General features: G+C 38.7%; 1 protein-coding gene across 1 annotated transcript in view; it reads right to left on the bottom strand.

Annotated features, from left to right (window-relative positions):
- Positions 1-13,163, bottom strand: part of COL9A1 (collagen type IX alpha 1 chain) — a gene marked incomplete at its 3' end in the record, with an annotated part of 31,349 nt that extends 18,186 nt beyond the window's left edge. Inside the window, exons 1-5 of the mRNA XM_027884197.1 lie at positions 12,980-13,163; positions 12,565-12,638; positions 11,082-11,159; positions 10,808-10,940; positions 3,106-3,502 (exon numbers count right to left, since the gene is read on the bottom strand). Coding sequence (XP_027739998.1) covers positions 3,106-3,502; positions 10,808-10,940; positions 11,082-11,159; positions 12,565-12,638; positions 12,980-12,993 — 696 coding nt within the window. The remainder of the gene's footprint in view (positions 1-3,105; positions 3,503-10,807; positions 10,941-11,081; positions 11,160-12,564; positions 12,639-12,979) is intronic.
- Positions 13,164-25,179: the final 12,016 nt, after the last annotated feature.

Below are 25,179 nucleotides of genomic sequence, written 5' to 3'. Positions count from 1 at the left end.
TAGCTTAACAAGGCCTGGAAGTAAATTAGAAACTGTGCCTGGGGCATATTAAATACCCAAGACTGTTGAGATGTTTAAACTGGTTGTAGTCAAGCAGGTTAAAGGATAAGCCTAGAATATCCCCAAACACAGATTCATTTAGTCAATTTAAAGAAGAACGAAGTGCACAGTATATAGTGCAGATATTGCAGTATCTGCAGTATAAACAGACATTTTAAAATTACTAGTCCATCAGATTATGTAATTTCTTTATCATCATTTCAAAGTGTACGGTCTTCCTAAATCTACATTTTTATAATACCAGGTTGGACCACTACCATTGTCATTTCTGGCTTCACAGCACAGGCCATGCAATTCAAACTACTAAGTCCTATGTCAAACCCACAGTGCCATCTGAAATACCAGACAGAATATATTTTTAGACTTCCAGACTCAGTTTAAGGATACAGTGTCACACTTACTTTCTTCCCTGACAATTTGTTCCAGTACTTCATTATTCTTTTTGTCAAAAAGTGTGCATCATATTCCTGTTTTAAGGCCTACCTTTGGCAAATATTTCACTCTTTCCGTAAATTACACTACATATGGCTGAATCTTCCCAGAAACATGCTAAAAGTATAAATAAATATTTTCTGCAGTAATTGGTGAATTGTAAAATTTATTTAATTCCATTTTGTTCTTTCACCCTTGAAGTTGTCCTATACTTAACATAGCTTCACACAAGTGCCTAATTATGTACATTCTTAAACATAGACAAAGAAGAAGTTAATGCCAGGCACACTTCCCCCATCAGATGCCTGAACAGCTTTGGGTAATCAGTGTTCCTCATTTGTATATCTTGCTGGAAAGAGCAAGTCTCCAAGCAAACACAGGCTGGAGAGGAAAGGGAATCAAATTTAAAATTCCCCTCCTGTTTTTCCTGAAGTCTTTAATCACAGCCTGAAGTCAACTAAAGCACCAACAAGTAAGGAAGAAAAGCCCAGTTCTTGCCAAGGTGACCTTAATACCACATCTCTCTCTTCATTTGTAAGCTGCCATTTCTAATTATTTTCAACAGGCAAAAGGAATCCTCCTCATTTTTAGAGGAATGACTCTGTGTCCAACTTGAGGGCCTGGTTTGCTGTAGCATTGTATACTAGCTGTTGTAAAACCATTACAATAATACATATAGCTTTCTAGGCACTTAATCTAAATACCTTTCCAAAGAGGAAAACAATATTGACATAGATTTTTTTTTTCATCCTAGTAGTATGCATAGAATACATGTAATGTTTTCATCATCCCACCATCCATTCATCCACCAGTATCCCACAGAGCAGTTAGCAAAGCTAAGATACACAATGCAGCTAATTGGCACATTATCAGCTCCAGCTGATTACATTTGAATGATATTTTCAAAGACTGACTTTTTGTTTTCAGCAGAGTTTCAGCTATCAACATTTCCTAATCCACATCTATAGCAACATCCTAAATAGCTCCTTTCAGATGCCTGGGGAAGCTTTCTGTCAGCATTCTTCAAGTAAAACTGGTTTCAATGCAGTGCAGTACAGTAATTGTACACACAGAGGTGATGAGACATGAGATGCTTCTTTTGCTGCAATAGTTTTCCTTTCGGGTTTACACAGTCTTGATTAACCTGTTCCACGTTTTTTTTGCGAACAGCATGAAATAGAGTTTAAAATTATGTCTCACTTCACTCATGTTATTTCAAAGTTGTTGCAAAACTTAAGTATAGAGATGTGAAAATGGTTACAATTTATTAAGTATTATGGTTCTTTTTTGCCATTCAGCTTGTTTTGAAATGAGTGCTCTAGCGATGTAAAAGGAATCTTGGGGAAGGAACAGGATAATATATGGAACTTTGCAACGTTTTGTGTATTTTTTTCAATTGTGTTTTGAAACTATTTTATTCTAGACTAAAAATGAATCCAGAAATAGCCTTCCCAAAGTCCTAAATATCATTTAGTGCCACAGTAGGAGAAATTTGTCGCATCATTCAGCATAAAGTGCAGTATAATTCATCAGTTGAAAAAACACCAGCTGAGAAAACACTTTCATGGATGTCTGAAAGGCAAAATGCAGATTCCACAAATGCCTTTCTGTCAGAAATTACAGGCATGTCACTTCTTTGCTGAACAGCAAAAATACTTTCACAGTTAGACTGAGCTTAAGTGTCTACCACAATGCACAGGGAAAGGTAAATATCTAACAAAAGGATTCACAGCAGCCATGATATGGGAGTGGAATGTCCTGAGCTAGCCAAGAGAAGGTACTATGGAAATGGGTAGGCATTATGTCTATGGTATTCTGGGCGCTTTGCTTGGTTGGATCTAATGTCTGATGCTACCCTTATCCCTCATAGGATTTATAAACAAAAACCTTCTTTAAGAGCTCACCATCTCCTCCAGCTCAGTCTTATTCAAAAAACTCGAGCTACTTAAATATTAGAAGCAACTGTTAACACAGTCATATTAGGAAGGACAATGATTACATCAGTCTCCTGAAGTACAAGGTACTCATTATAATCTCTGATTTAGGACTGAGACTTAAACATAGGTCTCTTATTTCCTTCAGAGTGGCTCAAAAAGGACCCCTATCAATCTCCCTTACAGGAGCTAATCCCTTTGCATTAATGATTTAAAATATTTTTTCTGCCACAGGCACATTTAATTGTCTGTAGCTGATGGTTGGTGCATGCATATGAGAGGGGTCCCAGTTCTTGCTCAAAAAAGGTTTTACTCTTTTTAGTGTGAGGTACAGCCCACAAATCCATGTCCTTAAACTTCCTTCTAGATCAGACTCCACACATGAATGCACAGCTGGTTCATCCAGACAGAGTATAATCCATTGACAGAAGTGTGGATTTCTGAGAACTTTTACTATTGAGACATAGACATAATCTGGGTAATCTCTTAATTTACACAGTATAAATATATGTGTGCAAAATTCAAAGAGCAAAGACAGTACTTACCTGCCAAGGAGTTGTTATCTTCTGCCATTTCTGCTTTCAGAAATCATTTGAAGATGCATTCCACACACACACACACAAAAAAACCATTTAATGTAAAACATTTTTTTGCAGTAATGAAAGGTTTTGGAACTTACCGGAACTGAAATTTGAGGATTATTTTTAAGTTTTCCAAGCAAAGCAAAGCCGTCAATGCTGATTTTCCCTTTTGGTTTTATGCTTAAGGTTTCTATTTTAATACAGTCAATAAAGAGTGTGACGCTGTTTGCCTCCACAATTATCATAAGCTTGTGCCATTGGGAGTCAAATAAGAAAGGCAAATGCAAAAATGATGCCGTTTGGAGTATTCCATCTGCTCCTTTATAAGAAAACTCAACACTTTTCATTTGACCATTAAGATTCACTCCAACTTGTTCTTTTCCTGAAAAGTCCTGAATCTGCCAAATAGTCCAGTATTTCTGAAGTGTGGCCCCAGTCATCCGAAAAGTAGTTAGAAAGGAATATTCGTCAGGCAATCCGTTGGAATATATAGCACTGTGTAGGATAAAAATACAGTAAATTTGTTGTGTATTAGTGCTGAAAAGCTTCACATATCACCACAGAGTAGAGAGAAACCATCACTCTATGAAGCCACATTTCAACCATGCTTGTATCAATGTTCTTCTGCACTCAGAGTCTCAAAACAGGGTGTCTTTTCGAGTTATTAGTGTTGCTGATGTAAAAGGAAGTGATTCAGAAATGTGGTTTCTTCCAATGTTGCGCAACGTTCTAAGTTTAATGGATGGACTCCTACTTCAGACTTAGAAAGTATATCCTACAATTATCCTATTTCCCACTATTAGACTTATTAAATCAGTCAACACAGTGTGACTTTATAATTGACCAGGTAGATAGTCAGTGCAGATCTGATTTGATTTTGATAAGAATATCTTTTGCAAATGCATTTTCTTGTTCAGCCTACCAATAACCCTTTTGTTAATGTAGTAGCTGTCTCTTCATCTGAAATCATTCAAAAAATCATTTATTGGCAAATACAGGCATGGTGAGAACCCACACTAAACATGCATTGTTGTGTGACATTCAACCACAAGACTACAAGTAGAAGGGACGTATTTGCCACACATAAAACATCTAATTTTCTTTGCAATTCCTGTAATGTGAAATTTGAAAACACTGGCTGTGTTGCTGTGCAAAATAGTAATGTCATTTTTTATCTGGCATATGTCACTGAATCTAGTAGAATGCTTAAGAAATGTGCCTTTTCCTATTCCATGGATCATAAAACTGTACTGTCATATCCAGCTGATACCAATACAGTATTTTCCATCTATCCATATTTAAGAAGAAGTTGTATTTGAATGAGTTTCTTAAGACCTGTAGAGCTATTCTGTCCCAGCATTCATTAGAATAACTTCTCAGACAAATAGGCATTTTGAATAAAGATGATATTTGACTGGCAGATCAATCCCAGCAACTATTTAGACAGCATTGGTGAACCTCGGAATTTAGAGTAAGAGGTAAAAAAAGGGGGAAATAGAATACATTAATTCTTTTTCTGTATGCTTGATGACTACTGAGAGAGTACTTCCAGAAGCAATCTCCCTACTTTGTAATGTCCCAAGCTGTAGTACAGCTTTATTCCAGCAGGCAGCGGCACAGCCTCAGCAGATTTCAGCGAGGACAGGGCAAGCCTGGCAGCGGCAGCAGTGGCTTCAATTTAGGAATTAACTACTCACACTGCTGGTGTTTCTCGTTTTCCCTTAGAGCCTTTACATACACCTGAAAGCTAGTAGATAAGGAAGGGGAATGTTTAGCTGGATAATTAGTTCATTGTATAAGGTGTGGAGATATACAAAGTTCAAGAGGGCGTTCCTTGCCAATACCTTTAATCTGTCTGTGATTTGCTCTGAATTGTGTCTCTGTTGACTGTGGATGAAGTAGTCTGTCTCAGCTGGTTATGTTTGATACGATTTTATCTACCTTATTGTATCTTGCCATCTCAAATGCAAATGTCAATGTGTGGACGTTGTACCTTTCCCCCTGTTCTGAGCACTTTGCAGTGTTTCCTACTGTCCCTTGTCCCTCCTTGCGTTAGGCTTCTAGATTATGCAACATGCTTATATATTCTTTCTGCTCAAGGAAGATACTTGCTATCCCTATCCAGACACACATTCACTCTTACTAAGCTGCTGATCCAGTTCAGCATGTCTTTTACAGCCCTTTGTGTCCTTTCTCTATAATATCTCTTAAACAAGTATTTCAATCTCCTCTGCTGCTAAAACCTTAGCTCAGCTGAGTCATTTATCTCTTCAGTTGCTGAATCCCCTGTTTGTTCTGCAGAAGAGCTGATTTTACTACTACCACACGGAAGGTGATATTGCTGGGTAATTTTTAGATAGCCTTGGTGTGACATTCCACTTTCTCTATTAAGTTCAGGAACTTCAGGGGATCTGATACTCAGAGCTCCACAGCTAAAAGAAGCAATACTAATCCCAGACCCTCTGTAGAGAGGTTTTCATTCTTTCTCTGTGCTGATAAGTTTTGCTGTCATGGCAATACTGGTTAAACTATCGCACACGTTTTCATCTCACCTCAGCTGATATAACTATACTATCAAAAAAAACCCAAAAAACAACCAAAGAAACAAAAAACCTAGTAAGTAAACATACTTTTTGATTAGAAGATTGTTTATACCAGATTGGCAAATGAATTTTTTGCACTATATTTAGCTATAGACTTTTTACTTTCCAAGACATTATATGGGCTCTCCTTCTTTTTTTTGAACATTAAAATAGAAAAGAAATATGTTAACTTTTTCGAGAAATATACAAAAAAAGAGAAATTGTGTAAGAGCTTCTGACAGTGATAAGAGAAAGTTAAATTATAAGAAATTTATATAGAGCACTAAAGATAAAAAGTCACTGCACAAACATGGATAATTATTTACATTTTAAAAACCTTTCAATAATCCACCAGAAGAATTGCTATCTTCAGACTAAAGACTCAGTATCAGTAACATGACTCGACATAATGAAGCATGACCCGTCACCTGAAAGGTACTCTGCAGGGGACTGTTACTGTGTAAGATTTATGACTATAATTCTACAGGCAAAGCGGAGACAGATTCCCATCTCAGTTACTCCAACAGTAATGATCCTTTCGTGGCTTCAGTGTATCTCAGAACTCAGTTCTTCCCAAAGCCTGTAATCTTTATATGGGCAAACCCCTCCTGAAGACATCATCTTAAAATATTAAATATTTGTAATCCATGGAAAATTTAGTGTGATATTTAAATAAACAATTGTATTCCTCCATCTCACTGCAAAGTGAAGAGTATTGGGCTCTGTAATCTTATTGAGCAGCTGGTAACTATACAAGCATCAAATTATTTTGGTAAATTATGTTTAACATACATGTTTCCAATTCCACTAATTTATGGAGGGGAATTTAGCAAATATAAATTTAGATTCAGGTAAATGAGCCAAGGGAGAATTAGTATAGAAAAATATTTCAAGCACAAAGGCCAGCTTCATTCCTGACCCCTTTCCTATCCGCTTAAAATTGCCAGGGATATAAAATATCAGAACTTTTTTTTTTTTTTTTTTTTTGTAATTTAGTTTTGTATCCTAAGTTTGTAAGAAATCACTCCAGTCCTGCTTTCGTTGTGTACTCAAACTATTATTAACTGCTTTAAATGTATACAAAGTCAGATCAATTTTTTAGCAGGTATTTGAATATTTGCTCTTTTTTTTAAATACTGGGGGGTGGGAAGTTTGAAACATTTGTAATTTATCTAGGGGAACTTCTGAAACACTACTATTTTCTTTTAATCTTTTTCATAAATACCTAAGACTGTTATTAATCCTGTAGTTTGAGTGCTTACAAGGAAGATTTCTTTTAGATTTCAAAGTTAAATCTACCAAGGCATCAATATAACCAAGGAAAGTCATCTGGCTAGGTGACGGAAACCCTGAGCCATCCCATTGACTTCAGGATTCATCAGGAGCAGAACAGTACCTTAAAAGGTTAACTATGTACGTATGTAAGTTCTATGAAGTAACTGCTTATTTTATTAAATTTGTTTCTTTCAGAGTTAATTTCTTAGATGAGCTCCATTGCCCACTTAGTTAACTTACTGCTTGCTAAAATTCTAGAGTTTTAGAAATGTTGGCACAACCCAATGGAGGTGGCTGTAGGAATTGTTCTAGCCAACCTCATGATGATGCAGTATCATGTACCGTGGGTTGGGGATTCCTTTGCTCAATCTGGAGACACTTGCGTCTGCATCTCCTCACGCCGCCTGGTACCACAGCTGACCTGGCAGGCACTCCCTGGCAGCCACTGAACAAGCAATAAGAGTAAAACTTAGCTCAGCACTTTTAAAAAGCTTCTGTCCTAAGTCATTTGCCAGAAGTCATTTGTTAGGGCTCATTACTCTCAGCTGAACTTTATTCTTCAGAAACATCCAGTTCTGAGCTAATTATTTCTTTTATGAGCTAATTAGCTTCTTAGCTGCATAGGATACCTTACTTGTAATGTAAAATGAAAAGCACCTGAAGAACTTTGGTGGCTGGACAAAGTAAAGCCAGACCTTCAGTCATATGCATTTGCGAAATATTACTTCACAGAGAAGCATTGTTCCCAAAGGGAAAAAAAAAAAAAAAAAAAGGCCAGAAAGTCAGCCTATGAAATTCTCTCAATGTTCCAAACTTATGATACAGTTTTATAAAATTCCAATTTTCGCTTCATAATTTCTTATCATAATGTGCTTTTCATCTCAGCTGTCAAAGTTACCTGCAGTACACCACTACCTCAAACATAAACACTGCTCAGAAAGCAGCTTCAGATGGCACGAAAAAGTTTAAACCTGCTTACTTCCAAAATATGTTGACAATATGCAACCTGTGTGTTGGGAATGGTCTGTGACCTATACTAGCTACCAAGCTGTGCCCAGGAATTGTTTAAAAAGAGCTTATTAGTCTGCCCCCAAACCGTGCCATTTTAACAGTATGGATGATCAAGTAGGGGCCTTGTGATGTCACAGTTGCATTTGGGAAGTTGAAGGTTTAAGAATTCTTCCAATAGATAAGGAAAACAGGCCCTTTTCCCACACATGGGAATGTATCATGAACATATTTTTTAAGTTTTCAATTAAAGATAAACACAATTATTTTCCAAATAACCAGCATTAATTTTGTGCTTACTAACTGGTGGACACCTACAACATTTGCATAGATCAAACTGAAAAACAATGGGTTCACCATGTCCAGAGGAAACAGGTATGAGTAATGGCAGTTCCACACAAAGTTATTACACACAGTTATTACACAAAGAACACTGTATTGATTCTTCAGTAGATTTTATGCTAGAAGAAACACTGGCCAATAGGAATTTCTTTGGATAATGGGAGAAGCAAAGTTAAGATTTGTGTGCAGTCGTTTCTGTTCATTGCATGATGTACTTCTGTGCCTTGGCAAGTATGCTAAGCAGCAAAAGGACCAAGCTACATATCAGTAGCATTTTAAGGGAGCTCTGTGAGCTTTTCAAGGCTACTGCTACAGCAAGGGCTGAAACAATATACGGAGCTGTGCCCATCCAATTGACCTCCCATTCACACGCCACTGTAACATGGGCTTCTCTGCCATAATCATCATGTGTTAGTCTTAAAAGTTATTTTACAGTTGCCAATCTGTTCATTAAGGGTCCCTCCCCAGTGCTCCTACAGCACTTGGGCTATATCAGCCACCCAGCTCGGGAAAACCGTGCCGGCCATTTTTTCAAACTCACTCTAGCTTTGCCTCCCGCATTTCTTGGCTCAGCAGGAGCGCACAGCGCCGGAGACAGGGATCGAAGGATGACACTCTCCGTGTGAGCGCCCGGACACAGCCAGGGCGGCTTCAGCACCGCGGGCACGGACAGCTCCGCAGTGTTGCGGGCGGCTCTGCCCTGCCCTGCCCTGCCCTGCCCTGTCCTGCCTTGTCCTGCCCTGTCCTGCCCTGCCCTGCTCTGCCCTGCCCTGCTCTGCCCTGCCCTGCTCTGCCTTGTCCTGTCCTGTCCTGTCCTGCCCTGCCCTTCCCTTCTCTCTCCTCCTCCCCTTTTCCTCCTCTCCCATCTCCTCCTCTTTCCCTCCTTTGCCCTCTCGTCATCTCCTTCCCTCCCCGACGTCATGGGGTGCAGCTCCTGCCTGCTGGTACCCCGGGAAAATATCTATTTTATCGTTAAATGCTCTAGGTATGAATAAGGGGCAGAGAGGGAAATGCAGGAGTTCAGGGCTCCTGTGATGCCAGGGTCTGGGAAAACCAGAGATATGCCCATGCCGTTAGAGATGCTCAGCCCTTCTTTACATTTTCTACATAACTTGCATCATGTAACGCTACTCAGGCTTATACTCATCCCAGATTTGCACACAAAAAAACCCATGCACATTATAAAGATTGTGTGGTCTTTAAAAAAATTACTCAAAACAACTAAGGTGTGCCTCTCCTGTGCTGTTAGCCTCAGTTACTTACTGCCAAGCTCACTTCTTCCAGAGTCAGCTTACTGAGAGGGGCACACTGTAAATAACTCTGGAACAGAGCAGCAAGCTCAGGGTCAGGGACAGAGAAGCAGCAAGCAGACTGATGCACTAGAGCACAGTCAGGACTCAAGCTTTAACCCATTCCCTGTCCCAGCAAGTCCAGTGGCAGGAGTCAGCTCAGATGCCACAGTGTATCAACAGAACTGGTATAGGTTTGGTCGTGGATAACTTGTGTATATCAAGCACATATCTCACTAGAGCCGTCTACCTCAATAAGTCTAACTTTTCTTGAAAATGAAATATTACTGCTTTGATACCTCAGTTTGTTTCTGAGCTAAGAAACATGAGTTGACAATCTGAGAATCTCCAACTTTTAGTGAAATGACGATCCCATTTGTTGTCTGTGTTTGAATCCACATTCATACACTAGCAGCCTTGATTCATGTCTGGGATTGAAAACAGTCATGAGTCAAATGTAACCAATCACTTAAGCTCTAAACTAGCTTAACTTAGTGCCTATGAAGGTAGAAGCCAGGGAGGACTGCAGCAGGCAGAAGTAGTCAGTGATAGCTGGAGTTAGACAGAAACACTTCACACTCCAATTATTCCTAGCTGAAACAGTAGCCACATTAATGGTTTTGCCAGTTAATTGCTATGTTAAGACATTCTTAATTATGTAGGGTGCTGGAACAGAATCCAGACTTGCCTAAATTTGGCAAAGACACCTCTACCTCGCTGTATTGTCTCTACTCCTTCACCAGCAGCAAGTCTAGCCTATAAAGCACAAACACAATTAGATTCCCAAATCCTGGCTCCTATCACCACTTGACAGTGACATGCTAAATAATAATTTTCAACTTTTATAGATTAAGTGACCATAAATCAGTTATTTACCAAACAAACAAAAAAGTCTTGCCACAAAATGAGTCAGCTGTTATCCTACCTTATCTCTGCAATCCTTACGTGATCAGAAAGATCCTTTTGTATCAATGTTTTGAAAAACCTTCCTCCCTCTCCTCCTGTTATTTTTTCCTTTGCCTCCCTGTCGCTTTTTGAGTCATCAACAACTTCCTACAGGTGAATCCCTTACTATTATCAAATCTTAAGGCATTCTGAGCACTGTCATTGATTAGAGGAAATCCTTGAAATCACTGCTATAGAATTGGTCTGGTCTGCTGGTGGCTATGAAAAAAAAACGTTGAATTTCAAAAGCCTTTCAAATTAGGTGATCAAGTGGTAGGGATATAGATCTGGTGGGAGGTTCTACCCCTTAAATAATAAGATTGCAAAATATCTGTATTTTAAAGCCAAACAACAATTACCTGGTTGGTATCCTGAAGTCTACATTGGGTCCCAATTTATAAGCCACTTGTAGAGAAGTGGAGCCCACTACTCTCTCAATAACTCCTTGGGAAGCAGCTTTTTCTATTTGGAACTGAGAAATCAGGTCAAAGCCTACAAGAAAAAATATGCATATCCAAAATGTAGCTTTCATTTTAATTTAATTAGGGAATTGTGCAGTCACAGAGCTGAATATAACCTGATAAAGTTTTCTGAACAGCAGCTTTTTCCTGAAAAAGTCAGGATGCTACTTGCCTGGTAAGTCATCTTGACCAATCCTGATTGTTGGGCAGAGCTCAATTCTGTGACTGGCACCCAGAATGACTGGTAGTCCTGCAAAACAAGGTGAATCTATTAACCATGTGCCTGCACATTTCCTCAGATCACCTTAGAAAATTAAGTGAAGCAACTGTAAGATTATTATGAATTAAATAAATATCTAAATAATAACGATTACAAGTATATCATAATAATAATTTAATAATAATTTAAACTGTACTCAGTAAAGTGAGAGGTCTAAGAAAATAAGCATCTCTTTTTAGGGAGCACCAAATTTAAAATGGTAACTTGACTGATTTTTTGATTTTTTTTTTAAAGCCTTTAAGTGAGAGTGTTATAATAAGTCGTCTCTTGCAGAGCTGTGGAGAAATAGTAGTAGTAACATAAGAAGTCCTGCTGTGTAAGGAGTTTTTGGCTTGGAACTTTTGGTGGTTTAAGCAAAAAAAAAAAGCCAGTTACCTAAATCAACAGTCTTCTAGTCCCAAGGAAACTTAAACAAACCTTATGCCAACTACAGATGTTGTTGAGAAACAGTTGGCAACTTTTCCAGCCTCTCTGATATTCCAGGTGTTCCCACCTTTCTCTGTGCCACATTTGATCAGAAAATAATCACTCGTGAAATACAGGGTGGGGGCAAGAAGAACTTTACAGACCCTTTTTGTTTACTCAGAAAAGAACATAGAAGAAATTTGTTTGAGGAAACTAAATTTAAACACTGAATTTTTCAGAATATTATTTGTCAAAAAGCCTTGTAATGAGCACGAGAACCTGCTGGATTCCCCTAATTTAAGGAAGGAGGAAGGAAAAATAAACATTTATTTGAAGATTTTAAGAGCCATCTACAAGTCCAGTATCAAGTCAATCTGGAAAATGTTAGTAAAGTGGAGAGGGAAGAATGAAGAGTGGAAGCTGGAAGGAGAAGCATTTCTAACCTACAGAGAGCCTCTTGTGTGCTGCAAAGGCTCAACCCTAAATGTGGGTTTCCTTCTGACAACATAGGCTTAAAGAGAACATTCAGGTTGACACGTTACACCATAGAACAGACCTCATTCTATATTATTTGATGAGACATATGGCTGACATCCAGCCATTTACATTTTATACTCAACAAATAAAGTATAAGCAGTTTATTGATATATGGAGCAGAAGAATATCTAACTAGAAGCACTGAAAGATAGGGGAAGGTTTGTGTCCTGTATCTACCACTTATATCCAGATTTTAATCCTTACCTTAAAAATACGTCTTATAGCAAGTTTAAAATGACACACAGAGCTTTTGCTTTTCCCTGTCTTTTTCATGTGCATCCTGCCATCTATACATACATACATACACATTGACAGTTCTCCCTTTGTGTGATGGCTAGCTAGAGAGGATTTTAATTTTGCATAAACACAGAAGAACTCTTTTGACATTCAAAATTACAGAAAGATGAAATGCAGATAAATTCTGTCTCCTTACTTGATTGGTGCTGGATGGTTGCTGAGACGAAAGACCACAAAAAACTACACACGTAAAAGAAAGCTGTAATTTTCCTGTAAACAGAAAGAAAACTCAAGTATGAATCTATAGTTTCTGACAGATTCTGTTATTAAATTTCTCCTCCAAGCCATGCACAATAAATGTATAAAAAAACAAGTTAAGGATTTACTAACAGATTTGACAAGACAATTTCTTCTAAAAGAATATTTCTTTACATGAGAACTTTTTATTTTTGCCTTATAATAAAACACGTCAATAAAGTTCTTTCTTTTGATAGCTCCTTCATATAATGCTTTCATAAAACCAAACAACAACTGCAGCAGCTGGCAAGGACAGCTTTAACTGTTCTAATCTCTTATTTACAGATGTCCCTGAATCCCACTTGTTCTCTTACCAGTGTCTTTTCATCTTCACTGCTGGCTTTGTTCACTTCTCTCATGTGAATACACGGTGTATATCATCACACTCCCTGCTTCCCTCTCATTAGTCCCACAGAAGAGTGCAGCAGTGGGTGCAGAAGCTCCTCGTGTCCCTCTCAGGACCCAGCAGAGAGGGAGGTCCAGGCTGCCGGGGCGGTTTTAATCTTGCCAAGGGAAGGAGGTGGAGGCTGGACAGACGTGTGTCCTGGTGGGCTCTGAGGGCAGATCCCTGCTGCCAGCTGAATATAAAGAAGCCAAAAGAGCAAATAAAAGGCTGCTGCTTTCACCAGTGTTAGAGCAGGGAGATTAAGAAAATGTGAATTCTGCAGTGCCGTTCTCTGAATGGTGGGGTTCAGACAGGCAGAGGAATGAATACGTACCAGGAGGTTTGAAGAAGCTGGTGGCCCTGGTGTGAGCTTTGAGAACAAGGAGATCCCTGTCCTATAAGGAAGGAGCTTTCATTTCTCGCTGATTTACCCATCAAGTAGTCTCAGAAGAAGTCTCTCTGGTGAGGTCCCGGTTAGCTCTTGTGAATAAAACAGATTATATACACACAGGCATTACAAAGCAGACTACTCTTGTCTTTGGTAAAGCACTCCCTTTCCATAGACTGTTACATATGTTTGAACACACAAAGACATTTACATATATTTTTTCACATGAGTATAAAAAGAGAGAGAGAAACTCAAGTCTGTATGTATGAAAAGACCAAGGAAAATAGACTAAACAGCCAGAAGGGTCTGATAGTTACCACAGTCAAAACTCATGTATGTATAGAAAACTATGCTTTCCAGGTTATGCTTATGCATCACATTTTTAAGGTTTCATCTTCTCTAGATTATTAATATTATAGTTAATAATAGCTTCAATTTCCAGATTTATTTTTTTTAAGTGTTGGATATAGCAAATGCAGTAATTTCTGCTGCAATAGACTCTCTACTGCTGTCTGCTGAGAGTCTGGAGAAAGTTAATAATTGAGTAATGAACTGTCCAGGCTATGTACGAATGTCATCCCCTCGCTAGTATTTGGAAGTGTGCTTGCCCATCTGACTTCACATTCCGCTCCTCAAATATCTGATTCCGTACTCCTGTTCTTCTGTGTAGCTTGAGCTGGAGAACCTGTATCAGCTCAGCTATCTGCTGAGAATGCAGTTGGATCGGAGGGAAATACCAAATAAATGAGGTGGACTCAGCTTCTCTTGTGGATATAAAGCTTGGTCTCTGGGATGAAAAGGGTTGCAGTGAGATGGCTGCAGTTAGACTTTCAGAAGGTGCAATCCAGCAAAACCACAGAAACCAATGTGTGGCTCAGAAGGAGCTGCTAAATGTGGCAGAGAAGAAGGTTCCTCAGTTCAGGCTTCTGTTGGCATCAATTTAGGAGGGCTAAATTAAGTCCTCTCCTGATATTTGTTGTCTGTCTGAGCTCAAAGGAGTTCAATGTCGCTGGCTTGTAATTTTGAGTAGGATTTTTAGGGGGTACTAAACAAGTTCGTTCTTCCTCTGAGAAGTATTTGTGACATATGTGCATACACTGGGGTCTCAAGAACAGGCCTTGGGACTGGAGGAACAAAAGTCCCATTTGCACAGTTAAAGTGAGGCCTCTGCCTGCGAGAGTGATCTCACAAAGGGGCAAGGGTTGGTGCTCTCAACCCTACACTGCTCTTCCATGAACATCTGGAGAGGGGAGGAGCAGCAGGGAAGACATTATTTCTTATTTATTTTCTGTCTCCTGGGAAGTAACTTCTGTCCCATGTAGTCTTCTATAATTGTGCCTCTAGTCTTTTCATGTGACTTCATCTTCTTACAGCCACGTTCTTTGTCCAGTTTACAATAACAGAAGTCTGTTTTTTACATTTCAACCTTCTTTCTCCTTACCTATAGAGTAGGGATTATTGCTTTTCTTGTAGTTTAGCATACTCCAGGGTAGGCACATACTACACTTATGTGAATTTGTTATTACATTGTGTTTGGCTCTAACGACTCAAGATTAACTATGTGGTGGTGAGTGATGGCATTTCTGAAAGACCCACTCTTTATTAATCACCATAAAAGTTAAGGCAGCTTGAACCTATGACTGATCGTGTTGACATCAGGGCCAAACTTGCACAGACTTAAGTGCCTTTTTGAAAAAAAACAGCAACAAATAATTAAACCAGCATCCTCAGGTATAGGGTAATTTAACTGACGGCAAAACTATAATCCTTGTCAGGTTCCCACACATCACTGGAATTTAACAAATTATTTATTATCCAATAAATTTTTAGCTTCATCATAAAAATGTACTTTTCTGTCCAAAATTTTATGAATTTTGGCATGGGAAGAAAAACAGATTTTCTTTCCAAGCTGTCAGGTGCCATTTCATATAAAGACCAAACAACTTCTTTCTAGGAGAGTTCACTCAAAGAAATCTGGGAATTCACGAGAGCAGATTCTCCTCTCCTCAACACAATCCTGTTTCTAGGTGAACCTCACTGTAATGGCACTGCAGCCAATTTGTGAACATCCATGCTGTCCCAGGGTAGCCTAAAAAATTCAACAAATCCTTATGGAGTGTTCTTGGAGCACAAATAGAGATGGCCTCTACATGCAACCAGACAAACTTCCACCTTAGCTCTATGTTCCCTTGCCATAGTAATTCTTTCTGTGGATGAGGCTTGCAGTTCCCACTACATTTGGATGAAAGTCTAGATTTTGGTATCATTCCTAATTTTATTTCTTTCTTGGTCAAAAGATTTGTATGTTGTCTCCAGGGTTGTCAGACAGCAATTATCCCCAAATGTCACAGTTAGTGTTTCAAATTATTTTAAATATAGGAGAATTTGTTTTCCAGTGGAATGGCAGAGCAAATGTAAAGTCAAGCAGACTTCAAGCAGAATTATACTTATATTGCAGTGAACATTGATGAGTTTCAACAGAGATTAGGCTTCTGATCTCACTTAACGTAAATCTGTGTCCATCTACTGATTGCACTGATTTTACTGATTCTCAGAAACTGCAGTAAGATCAGAAACACGCTCTGATGTTAGTTAGCTATTTGTTGAGAATAAAATATATTCGTTATTTGCTGAGCATAAAATGTAGTGACAAATCTCTCATTTATAATGGCAAATAGTATTACAAAGAGCTGGATCCAAATTGCATCTATCCAAAAACAAAAAAAGTTCCCCAAATTTGGAAGTATTTTCAGTCAGAGTTTAGTAAGTCTTGATAATAATTTTTTTTTATCGTTCTCTCTTTCTATCACTGCATATTTTTTAAGTATTATTCCAATCTCCTAGCACATCATTTAGATGATGAAAAGCCATGTTCTTTCATGAGTCATAACTGGGAAAATATAATATACCTCTAAATACATTAAGATTCTTTTGGAGCCAAAGTATGTTAACTGAACACAAATTTCAATTCTTAAAATCAGAACTTGTAACTGTTAACATGATGGTACTCAGTTCCATTGATTTTTTTCTCTAAATACTGCAGCAAGCACAATTTATTTTACTGTCATGAAATACTCCTTGAGAGAGATCATGTCCCTGCTGACATCAGTTACAAAATATCTTCCGATTTAAATGGGAGGGTTTTCCCTCTCTTACACCAGCATATGGGCACCACAACACTTGTTCATAGGCAAAAATACTCATGAAAATAAGATTAGTATATGGCTATTTTAGACAGTGATAATTTTAAAGGACAGGCTTTCTCCATCACTTCCCACCTCTCTGCCTTCCTTCCCCACCCAGACCTGATATCCTGCCACCTGTCCTCAGCCCAGTCAAGCTCCAGCTGCCTGGACTCAAGGATGGGGAAGGTTTCCCCCTATCCAGACAGCAGAGGATGAGAGATCCTGACAGGGCAGGGAAGGAAAGAAATATCTATATATGTCTACTTGTTTACGCAAAAGAGCAAATTCTATGGGACAAATTCTAATTTCTGTGGCAGTTGGGGCAAAAAAAAGCCAGATTTCACACTGTGGATGACCACAAGGTTTCTGTAGCAGGATTGTTTTCTAAAATAGCAGGAATTCATTGAGACAAAACTAAGAACTACAAAAATTTGTTAACATTATTCCTTCTGTTTTCTCTCAGTGAACCCATCATTATGCCACAACTGGCAGCTTCTGAGCAGTGTGCTGCCAAAATAACAACCATGGAGTCAAAAACAAATAGCAAATTTCAGGATAATTTTAAAAGCAGAAGGCAACTTATTAATGAAGTCCTATAGAGATTTGTACAAAAGCCTGCACTATTCAAAATATTCACAGCTGTGATCTGGAAGGAGGGTGTAAAACGGGGAGGTAACTTCTACAGAGGTAACAATGTTACCTGAACAATAAAACTAAAAATTTGAAATGTACCTGAGCACTAAATGAGCTGGCAGTGTGCCTTTGTGGCCAGGAGGGCCACTGGTACCCTGGGGTGTATAAGGAAGAGAGTGGCCAACAAGAGCTCCCTTTCTACTCTGCCCTAGTGTGGCCACAACACTGTGTTCTGTTCTGGTCTCCACAGTTCAAGCAAGACAAGGAGCTACTGGAGAGGGTCCAGTGGAGTGCCACAAAGATGATTACGGATCTGGAGAATCTCTGTTAGAGGAGATACTGGGGAAGCTGGGCCTGTTTAGCCTAGGGAAGAGAAGACTTGGAGGGATCTCATCAATGCATGTACATATTTCAAAGGTAGGTGTCCAGAGGATGGTGCCAGACTCTTTTCATCCATGCCCAGTGACAGGATAAGGAACAATGGCCATAAACTAAACTCAAGAAGTTCTACCTCAACATGAGTAAGAATTTCTTTACATTGAAGGTAGTAGAGCACTGAAAAAGGCTGCCCCGGGAGATTGTGGAGTCTCCCTGTCTGGAGACATTCAAAACCCACTGGGGCACGTTCCTGTGTAACCTGCTTTAGGTGACCCTGCCTTGGACTAGATGATCTCCAGAGGTCCCTTCCAACCCTAACTATTTGTCACGGTTTTGCTGGTTCTTAGAAACCAAGAAGGAATTTTTCCCTTACCCCTGCCCACTGTGTGCAGAACTATTAAGTGAGCACTTAAGGGACACAAAAAGAAGTGGCTTTCTGGTTAATTGCTCAGAACTTCGTCTCCTAGGAAATGGGGGATGAGGGACTCCTCTTTACTTTTTTCTTTGGTCTCCTGGGAAACGGGGGGGAGGAGTTTTTGGGCTGGCTGCAGAGGCTGGAATAAGGTCAGTGTGGAAGCTCAGTGGTTCCTGTTGTTCTCGACCTGCTTGCCAACTGTGAATCCTGCTTGGATTTTTCATCAGAGAGGAGCTGTTTTTCTGGAGGTTTTTCCCCTTCCCCGTTCCAGTTTGGTTTTTTTCCCTGGTGGTGGTCCTTTTGCACATCAGGGGGCGAGAGAGGACTGTGTTGCACGATTTCAACCAGCCAAAAAGAGTGAGTCTGTTTGGGTTTTTTTCCCACCAGGGAGGACTTTCTTTTTGTTGTTGGTTGTTGTTTCTCTACCCCCTCTCCCCTTTCCCAGTGTGTGGGAAAGGACGGGAAACTCATTTTTCTTTTGGTTTCTCCAACACACCCCAGAGGGTGTTACCCACGGCGCCCCCTGCTGGCCGGCATAAAGAACTGCAGGCTCTGCATCTCCAGTGATCCAACAGCGCCACCTGGTGACTGGCACAGGACATTACAAGCTCTGCATCTCCGGTGACACAACAGCGCCCTCTGTTGACTGTGGTTAGAATTGCACCAAAGGACACAAACTGAACTGTTTATTTTTTCTTCTGTTTGTTTATTGGTTTGTTTTGAAGGGGATTATCTGTGGGTATAGGGGTATTGTTTGGTTGTTTTACTTGGTTTTTTTCTGTTGTTTCTGCCAATACGTGTATACCTTTTAATAAAGGGCTGTTATTTTTCCTTTTCCATAATTTTTTTCCCTTCAATTGGAGCCTCTTAATTTCACATTTATAATTGCTTAGAGGGAGAAGTTTGGGTCTTTTCTCATAACTCATCCTCAACAAAACACCAGTGTCTCATTTAAACTGGGGGACTATTCTGTCATTCTGTGAAAGCTGAGGGAAAGCTTGTGGGAAATTCTCAAACACCTAGTAGGCATTTCATAAAATAGCAGGTGAGATTCCATATTAAATAAGAGGAAATAATTGGCCCTGAACAAGTGGTTCTAAATTTCTGGTAGCTTCTACCATTCTAGAAAGGTATGTGTCAGCTGTAATAGGCAGATCTATGAAAACATACCTTGGCACTCAGTTGCAGGCAAAAAGCAAACGGCATGCTAGGAGAAATTAGGAAAACAATAGTGAACAAAGCAGAATCCATCAAGCTGCTGTTATATAAACTGTGGTCAGCAGGGATGATCAAAGATTTGAACTGGTTTCATTATAGAAAACAATTAAATGAATGAAGTATCTTCAACCCTAAAAAAATTGTATTTAATGAAGTCTAAGCAGCATGGGAAAAGTAAGTAAAAACAGTTGTCACTCTCTTGCAGAACAAGGACAAAGTTTATCAACTGAATTGGAAAACCAGGAGATTCAAAACAAGCAACAGATACAGCACTTCCCCATACAATTTATAGGCAAGCGGTGGGATTCCTTTCCACCGCTTTTAGCATTCACCACTGCAAATGCTAAAATTTGTATGGGATCAAAAAGAGATTAATGGAGGGAAAATCCGCCAGGGACCACCTACAGCTCAAAAAATCCCCAGGCCACAAATCCCTGCAGACTGGGAAAATACCAAGGAGAAGTGTTCCTGTGTACTTGTTCTACACCTACATGCTTAAGGCCTAATAGGCATCCACTATTAATACCTTGACCAGAGAAAGTATGCTGTACCAGGTGGACTTTTGATCTGACCTGATACAGCTGCTCTTATCTTTTAATATTTGAAAGATTTGGAATACTGAAAATTCAAAAAGGAAAGACTGCCCTTGTAATGCCAGAACAAATTTCAGAGGACTTGGGCCTAGCAGTACTCTTAAAAACAAAGCCAGACATGGTCTGAGAAGGAAGAGAATTTTTTTCTGATGTTTCCTACTATTTTCAGAGTGCAGTATCCAGAATGACATTGCAATATGCAATTTTAGAGTGCATATGGGGGTGGAAGTTTTGTTTGTGTATATGGAGAGGACTTTAAAAAATCACCTCACAGACTGGGTGTTAGAAAATAATCCAAAAAGCATAGAAGCATAGAAAAATTCAGTCCAGGAAGGACCCAGGGAGATCACCTGGTCAAGACTGCATGAATTAAAAAAAAAAAAAAAAAAAGCTTACAGTGGTATCTGGAGAATATTTCTTCTGGAAAACTACATGAAGAACTTTCCTTTAGAAACAAAACAGCAACAACAACAAAAAGAGAGGCTGAGCAGAAAACTGTTTATCATCTTTTAATGGTTGTCTCTATAAAAGATTAGTAAATCTTTTACTGCACTCAAGGAGGAATGTAGCATGTTTATAAATAAATCCATGTTGATTATGTAGTGGTATAAGCTTCTCTGTTTCCCATATTACTGATGTAATGCTCTGAAGTGCATCTCATTAGATATGATTAGATATTTCCTATTGTCACATGTAAATGAGTCACTCCTGAAAATGTCACAGAACCTGTTTTACTGCTTTCTCATTTATTTTTTTATGTCCTACAGTCGGATTGCCCAAGACAACTGACGTTATTACCTTTTTTTTTAATCCTGTTTTTTGCTACCACTGGGCTTCATATACAACAAACCTGGTAAGTCTTATTATCCAAAGATGCTGTACTTTCTGGATCTCTTTTGGCTAAATTTCTGTATGTAGTGTTGAAGAAGGTACTTTTAACAATAAAACTTCTTGTAATATATCTCAGGATTTCTCATCTTTGGTTGCAGTTGATATGGTACCTGTGTTCATATGCCTCCCTAAAATTAAGTATCAACTTAAAAAAAAAATCTCATGCAAATGTATTAGGAAGGTGAATATGGAAATTTAGCTGATATTGTGGCTGACAAATCAAGAGTTAAGTGCCTCCCCATGACAACCAAGTAGAAATGTCTCTTGTGTATGGGATTTCTCATCTCCATCTACAGGAACTATACCAAAAAAAAAAAAAAAAAAAAAAAAAAAAAAAAAAAAAAAAAAAAAAAAAAAAAAAAAAAAAAAAAAAAAAAAAAAAAAAAAAAAAAAAAAAAAAAGGGAATAAAAATAACTTAGCTGCAGTGCTCTGAAATGTAAAATCCATTTATTCCCAAAACTTGTGATCTTGCCTGGGTCATGTGGACTGGGTTGCATGCTGCAGCCACTCTGGAAAGCAGCCAGTTGCTGCAAAGATTTACAGCATACTTTAAATAGTTGAAAGGGAAAGAAACATGTTCAAGGGGGAGGCAGCAGCACAGAGGATTAGCAGTGGGAGAGAACTTCTGCCTCTTCTAGTTCTGTGCTCAGCCTTGCTCAGTGCTGAACAAAAGTTGTTACTATCTCATGTCTTCTAGTCCATGTGAAATGAGTTAATGATCACAGGCCAACTCCTGGCAGACAAAAACCACCCACAAAATCACCCTCCCTTCTGAAAGCCTTGTAAGAAAATCCAAGATCTAACTGGGCATTGAAAATGAACTACCTTGATTCCTCTTACCAAGGTCTTTCCAGGCTAAGGATGAAACCAGATGGTGGGAAAGGGTGAGCAAGCTGCTATTTGCCTGGAACTAGAAATTTTGAGGATAACCTGATGACTTTACAGGAGCACAAAACCAGTATCTCTCAAGCCCTTGTAAATCTGTCTGAAAAACAGGCACATATGAGGAACACTGTGTTCGGTACTATACTCAGTATTTGAAACAGATAGTTATGTTGGAATTGTTAAAACTATTTAGATTTGGGTTAGAATTTGAAGGATCGTTTTAGGTCTGAGTTCTCTTGAGCCAAATCTTTTAAAAATTATAGTACTGGACAGAAGAGCACAAGCATCCTGCTTGTGTTGGGGTGTGGTGAGTTTATCAAAAGTGTGACAGAGTCTCATATACTAGTTCAGGGCTTTGTGGAGGTCCTTCAGTCCAGTCCCCTTCCCAGATCAGGACTAATCTCAAGCGCTGGAGACCTGTCAAGTTTTGATTATCTCCAAGGATAGACAACTTGTTCCACCATTCAATTGCTATTCACAAGGATACTTGGTAAATATGCTTATTTCCAGCATTCAAGCTGAACTAGTTAGCAGAACTGGAGCACAGAAGTGCCAGCAAAATCTCTTGACACAATCAGCACGTAAATATGAGAGAGAACCTTTTCTACACTTGGTGTCAGTCAGGCTGTCTCCTGTACCTCTTGGACATTTCTCAGAATATTGCAGATGCTTTGATGTAATTGAGAATAATACTCCAGGGCACTGAACACAGTTTTCAAGGTAATGCAGCTCAAATTTGACACATAGTGTCCTCTGGTTCTGTGAAACTGCAATAGGGGTTTTTTCTGGAAATTTCCTATTTTCAAGCTATCTGTGTCTTTAAGCCTCCTTCATAATCTCGTTTAATGCCGCCTGTGGAAAATTTTTTTAGGATGAATTCAGGTTTATGTTGGAGAAGCCTTTCCTGGCATAATAATGACAGAGTGTGGGATTTCTTGTGACATTTTTATACTGGAAAAGTCGTAGTATATATATATATATATATATATATACACACAATTACACCAGATAAATGGGCTCTCATCAGCATACTGTATTTCGCTTGCTGAACTGACATAACTGAGACCAAAAAAAGCAGAGCTTCACTGCAAGAAAATTATCTAAATTGAAAAATCATTTTCCAGTGTGAAGAGGGCACAAATAACCTGCCTTTGGCAACCTGAATAGTGAACTGACTCTTATGTCCAACAGATGGAGTTTTACAATCACCAATGCTCAAATTGTCATGCCATGCTGTTCATTCATTATAAATCAAATTAGTCCTAACCATTTATTAGTACTGTTTAATATTGATAATTCCTGATGAATATATGCATAAATTAATTAATTATTGGTCTTTTCCATCTTTATGGAGTATTCAGGTTGTTAGGACACACAAAGTCAGCAGTACTGTTTCTATCTCTAGTTATATTGCTAAAATATTCAAGAAATGAGATTTTTTTAATTTTTGCTTTCAAGTACACTGATATTACTTACAAGACTCGTTTCTTAAAAAGCAATTTTGCTGTAAAATATCAGAACACTTTTTTCTATCAAATACTAATAAGCTCTACGTTCTTGTCTCATGTTGCCTGCTATTCATCTGATATAACTGACCTTCCAGTCCTTTCTCCACTCTCTGCATCTTTGGAAGAAACAGCAGAACATGTGGTGATGATTGTCCACCTTTTAATTACATGAAGACATTTTGTTAACTTCTCCACTGTGATCCCATGTTTTCTATAAACTGACATCTCATTTGTGTATTGGCTTAACACTGCAGATTTTGCAGAGTTTTAATTTGCTTTGCAACACAGCAGTCCTCTGATTATAACTGAAAAACTATGAAAACCAAGTGCAACTGCAACAGCCAGGAGAATGTTCATGGACTGAGCAGGGATGGCTGGATGAAGAGCTCTGGACTGATGGCCATTCCCAGCCTTACCAGAAACATGATCCATTCCTTTGGGATTTAGTTCCAAATACTCATGTTTAAGTCATGTTCCTTTATTGTATCCTTGCCTTCTGCCCTGATGAATCTTTCATCACTCTCTGCACACAGTGTAGCCAGAAGCACACCTGGAACAGCTGGACTTCAGTCAGTACCAACAGATGGAAGAAGAAATTGAAGTTTGATCTCGCATATCCTGGAGATCTGTGCAAGCTGGTGTGTTATTGCATACAAAAGAGGCCTGGTGGTACCATAACTTGTAACCACTCTGATGATTGGCAATTTGAAAAGATTGGGCCCTGATTATTCTTCCCAAGATGAGGTACAAAGGCCCAATCTCTGAGGAGAACTCCATCTTCTGGATTCCGGAGGCAGGAAGAAAACTTTTTGAAGTCTTGAGTTAGGTACTTGGGCTCTAGGTAAGGATTTTAAGCACGTTTCTCTACCTGCCATTTCCTGTTGGTTCCCTAACAATCCTTAAGATATGTCTATCTCTCTCTATGCTCACTGTAATTCTACAACCTGAATTCTTTTTGAGGAGAAGAGAGATAAAACTAAAATTTTGGGTATGCATGCAGTTAAATCTCCTGTTTAGGCTGTATTTCTCTTTTAAAAACTTGTGAGGCATTTCAGTTGTAGCATAATCTTAATATTTACTCTGGGAATTTCATAGGAGAGTTATCTTCTACTACATTTTGTGCAAATACTTTAAACTGGTATGGAAAAAAAGAAACACACTGAGATAGGCTTGGCTGAACACATCAGTTGGGTAAGAGAGAGTCTCCAGAGCTTCCTAATACTGTCTATTGAATTAATTCTAAAAATTTGTTCAACCAGCTATTACAAACTGCTAAAAAAGCTAAAGAAAATAATTAGTTGAATGGCATCACCCATTACTGGCCATGTGTTTCCCCTTTGCAACCAAAGTTGAGACATTGCAGCTTTAGTATTTTTTTTTTCTTTGTGGGTGTTCTCTTAAAACAGGTATATTGAAATGGATGGAAGCCAAAGGTAGAAATGTCTGGACATTATCACGTGTTCCAGAGCATTAATAACTTCAGAGTCTCTCTGACATTCAGATGGAGAAAAATATTACTTGGATAGAAATATCCAAGATATCTCAGAGAAAAGAGACCAAGAAAATACTGTAAACACTACAGATGTAAGAAGATGAGTAAGCACATACCATGCTAAATGCACATTCAAATGGTATGGTCTGGCATGTGCTTACAAGTAGTAAAAAGGAGACCAATTTAGGTTTTCTTCACTAAATTATATATTTATATATATATTTATATAATCTCTCAAAAAAAATTTGCCAGGGATGCTGAAGTCATCATTACTTACTCAGTGAAATAGTATGTTGATAGCTGAGGTACATCCAGCATTCTGAAATGGTGATCCATAATATTTTTCTTGCTTTGTAAATAGAGTATTATACTGTGTATAAATACACACTCAGGACTAGTGTGGACATGAGTTTTCTCCAGTAGTTCCTGAAATTTACTTTTCTACCATTGTGAAATGTGATGGAGGTGTGCACAAAGTGGACAGCTGGCACATAGGATTAGACATGAGTTTGTGTTTGCACTACACAGTGTAAGTATCCCAT

The sequence above is a fragment of the Empidonax traillii genome, unplaced genomic scaffold (assembly GCF_003031625.1).
Source record: "Empidonax traillii isolate 1590-97213 ecotype Southwest subspecies unplaced genomic scaffold, ASM303162v1 scaffold139:size1643147, whole genome shotgun sequence".
Taxonomy (NCBI): domain Eukaryota; kingdom Metazoa; phylum Chordata; class Aves; order Passeriformes; family Tyrannidae; genus Empidonax; species Empidonax traillii.
The sequence above is the reverse complement of the archived record's forward strand: the minus strand, read 5'-3'. Positions and strand labels throughout refer to the sequence as shown.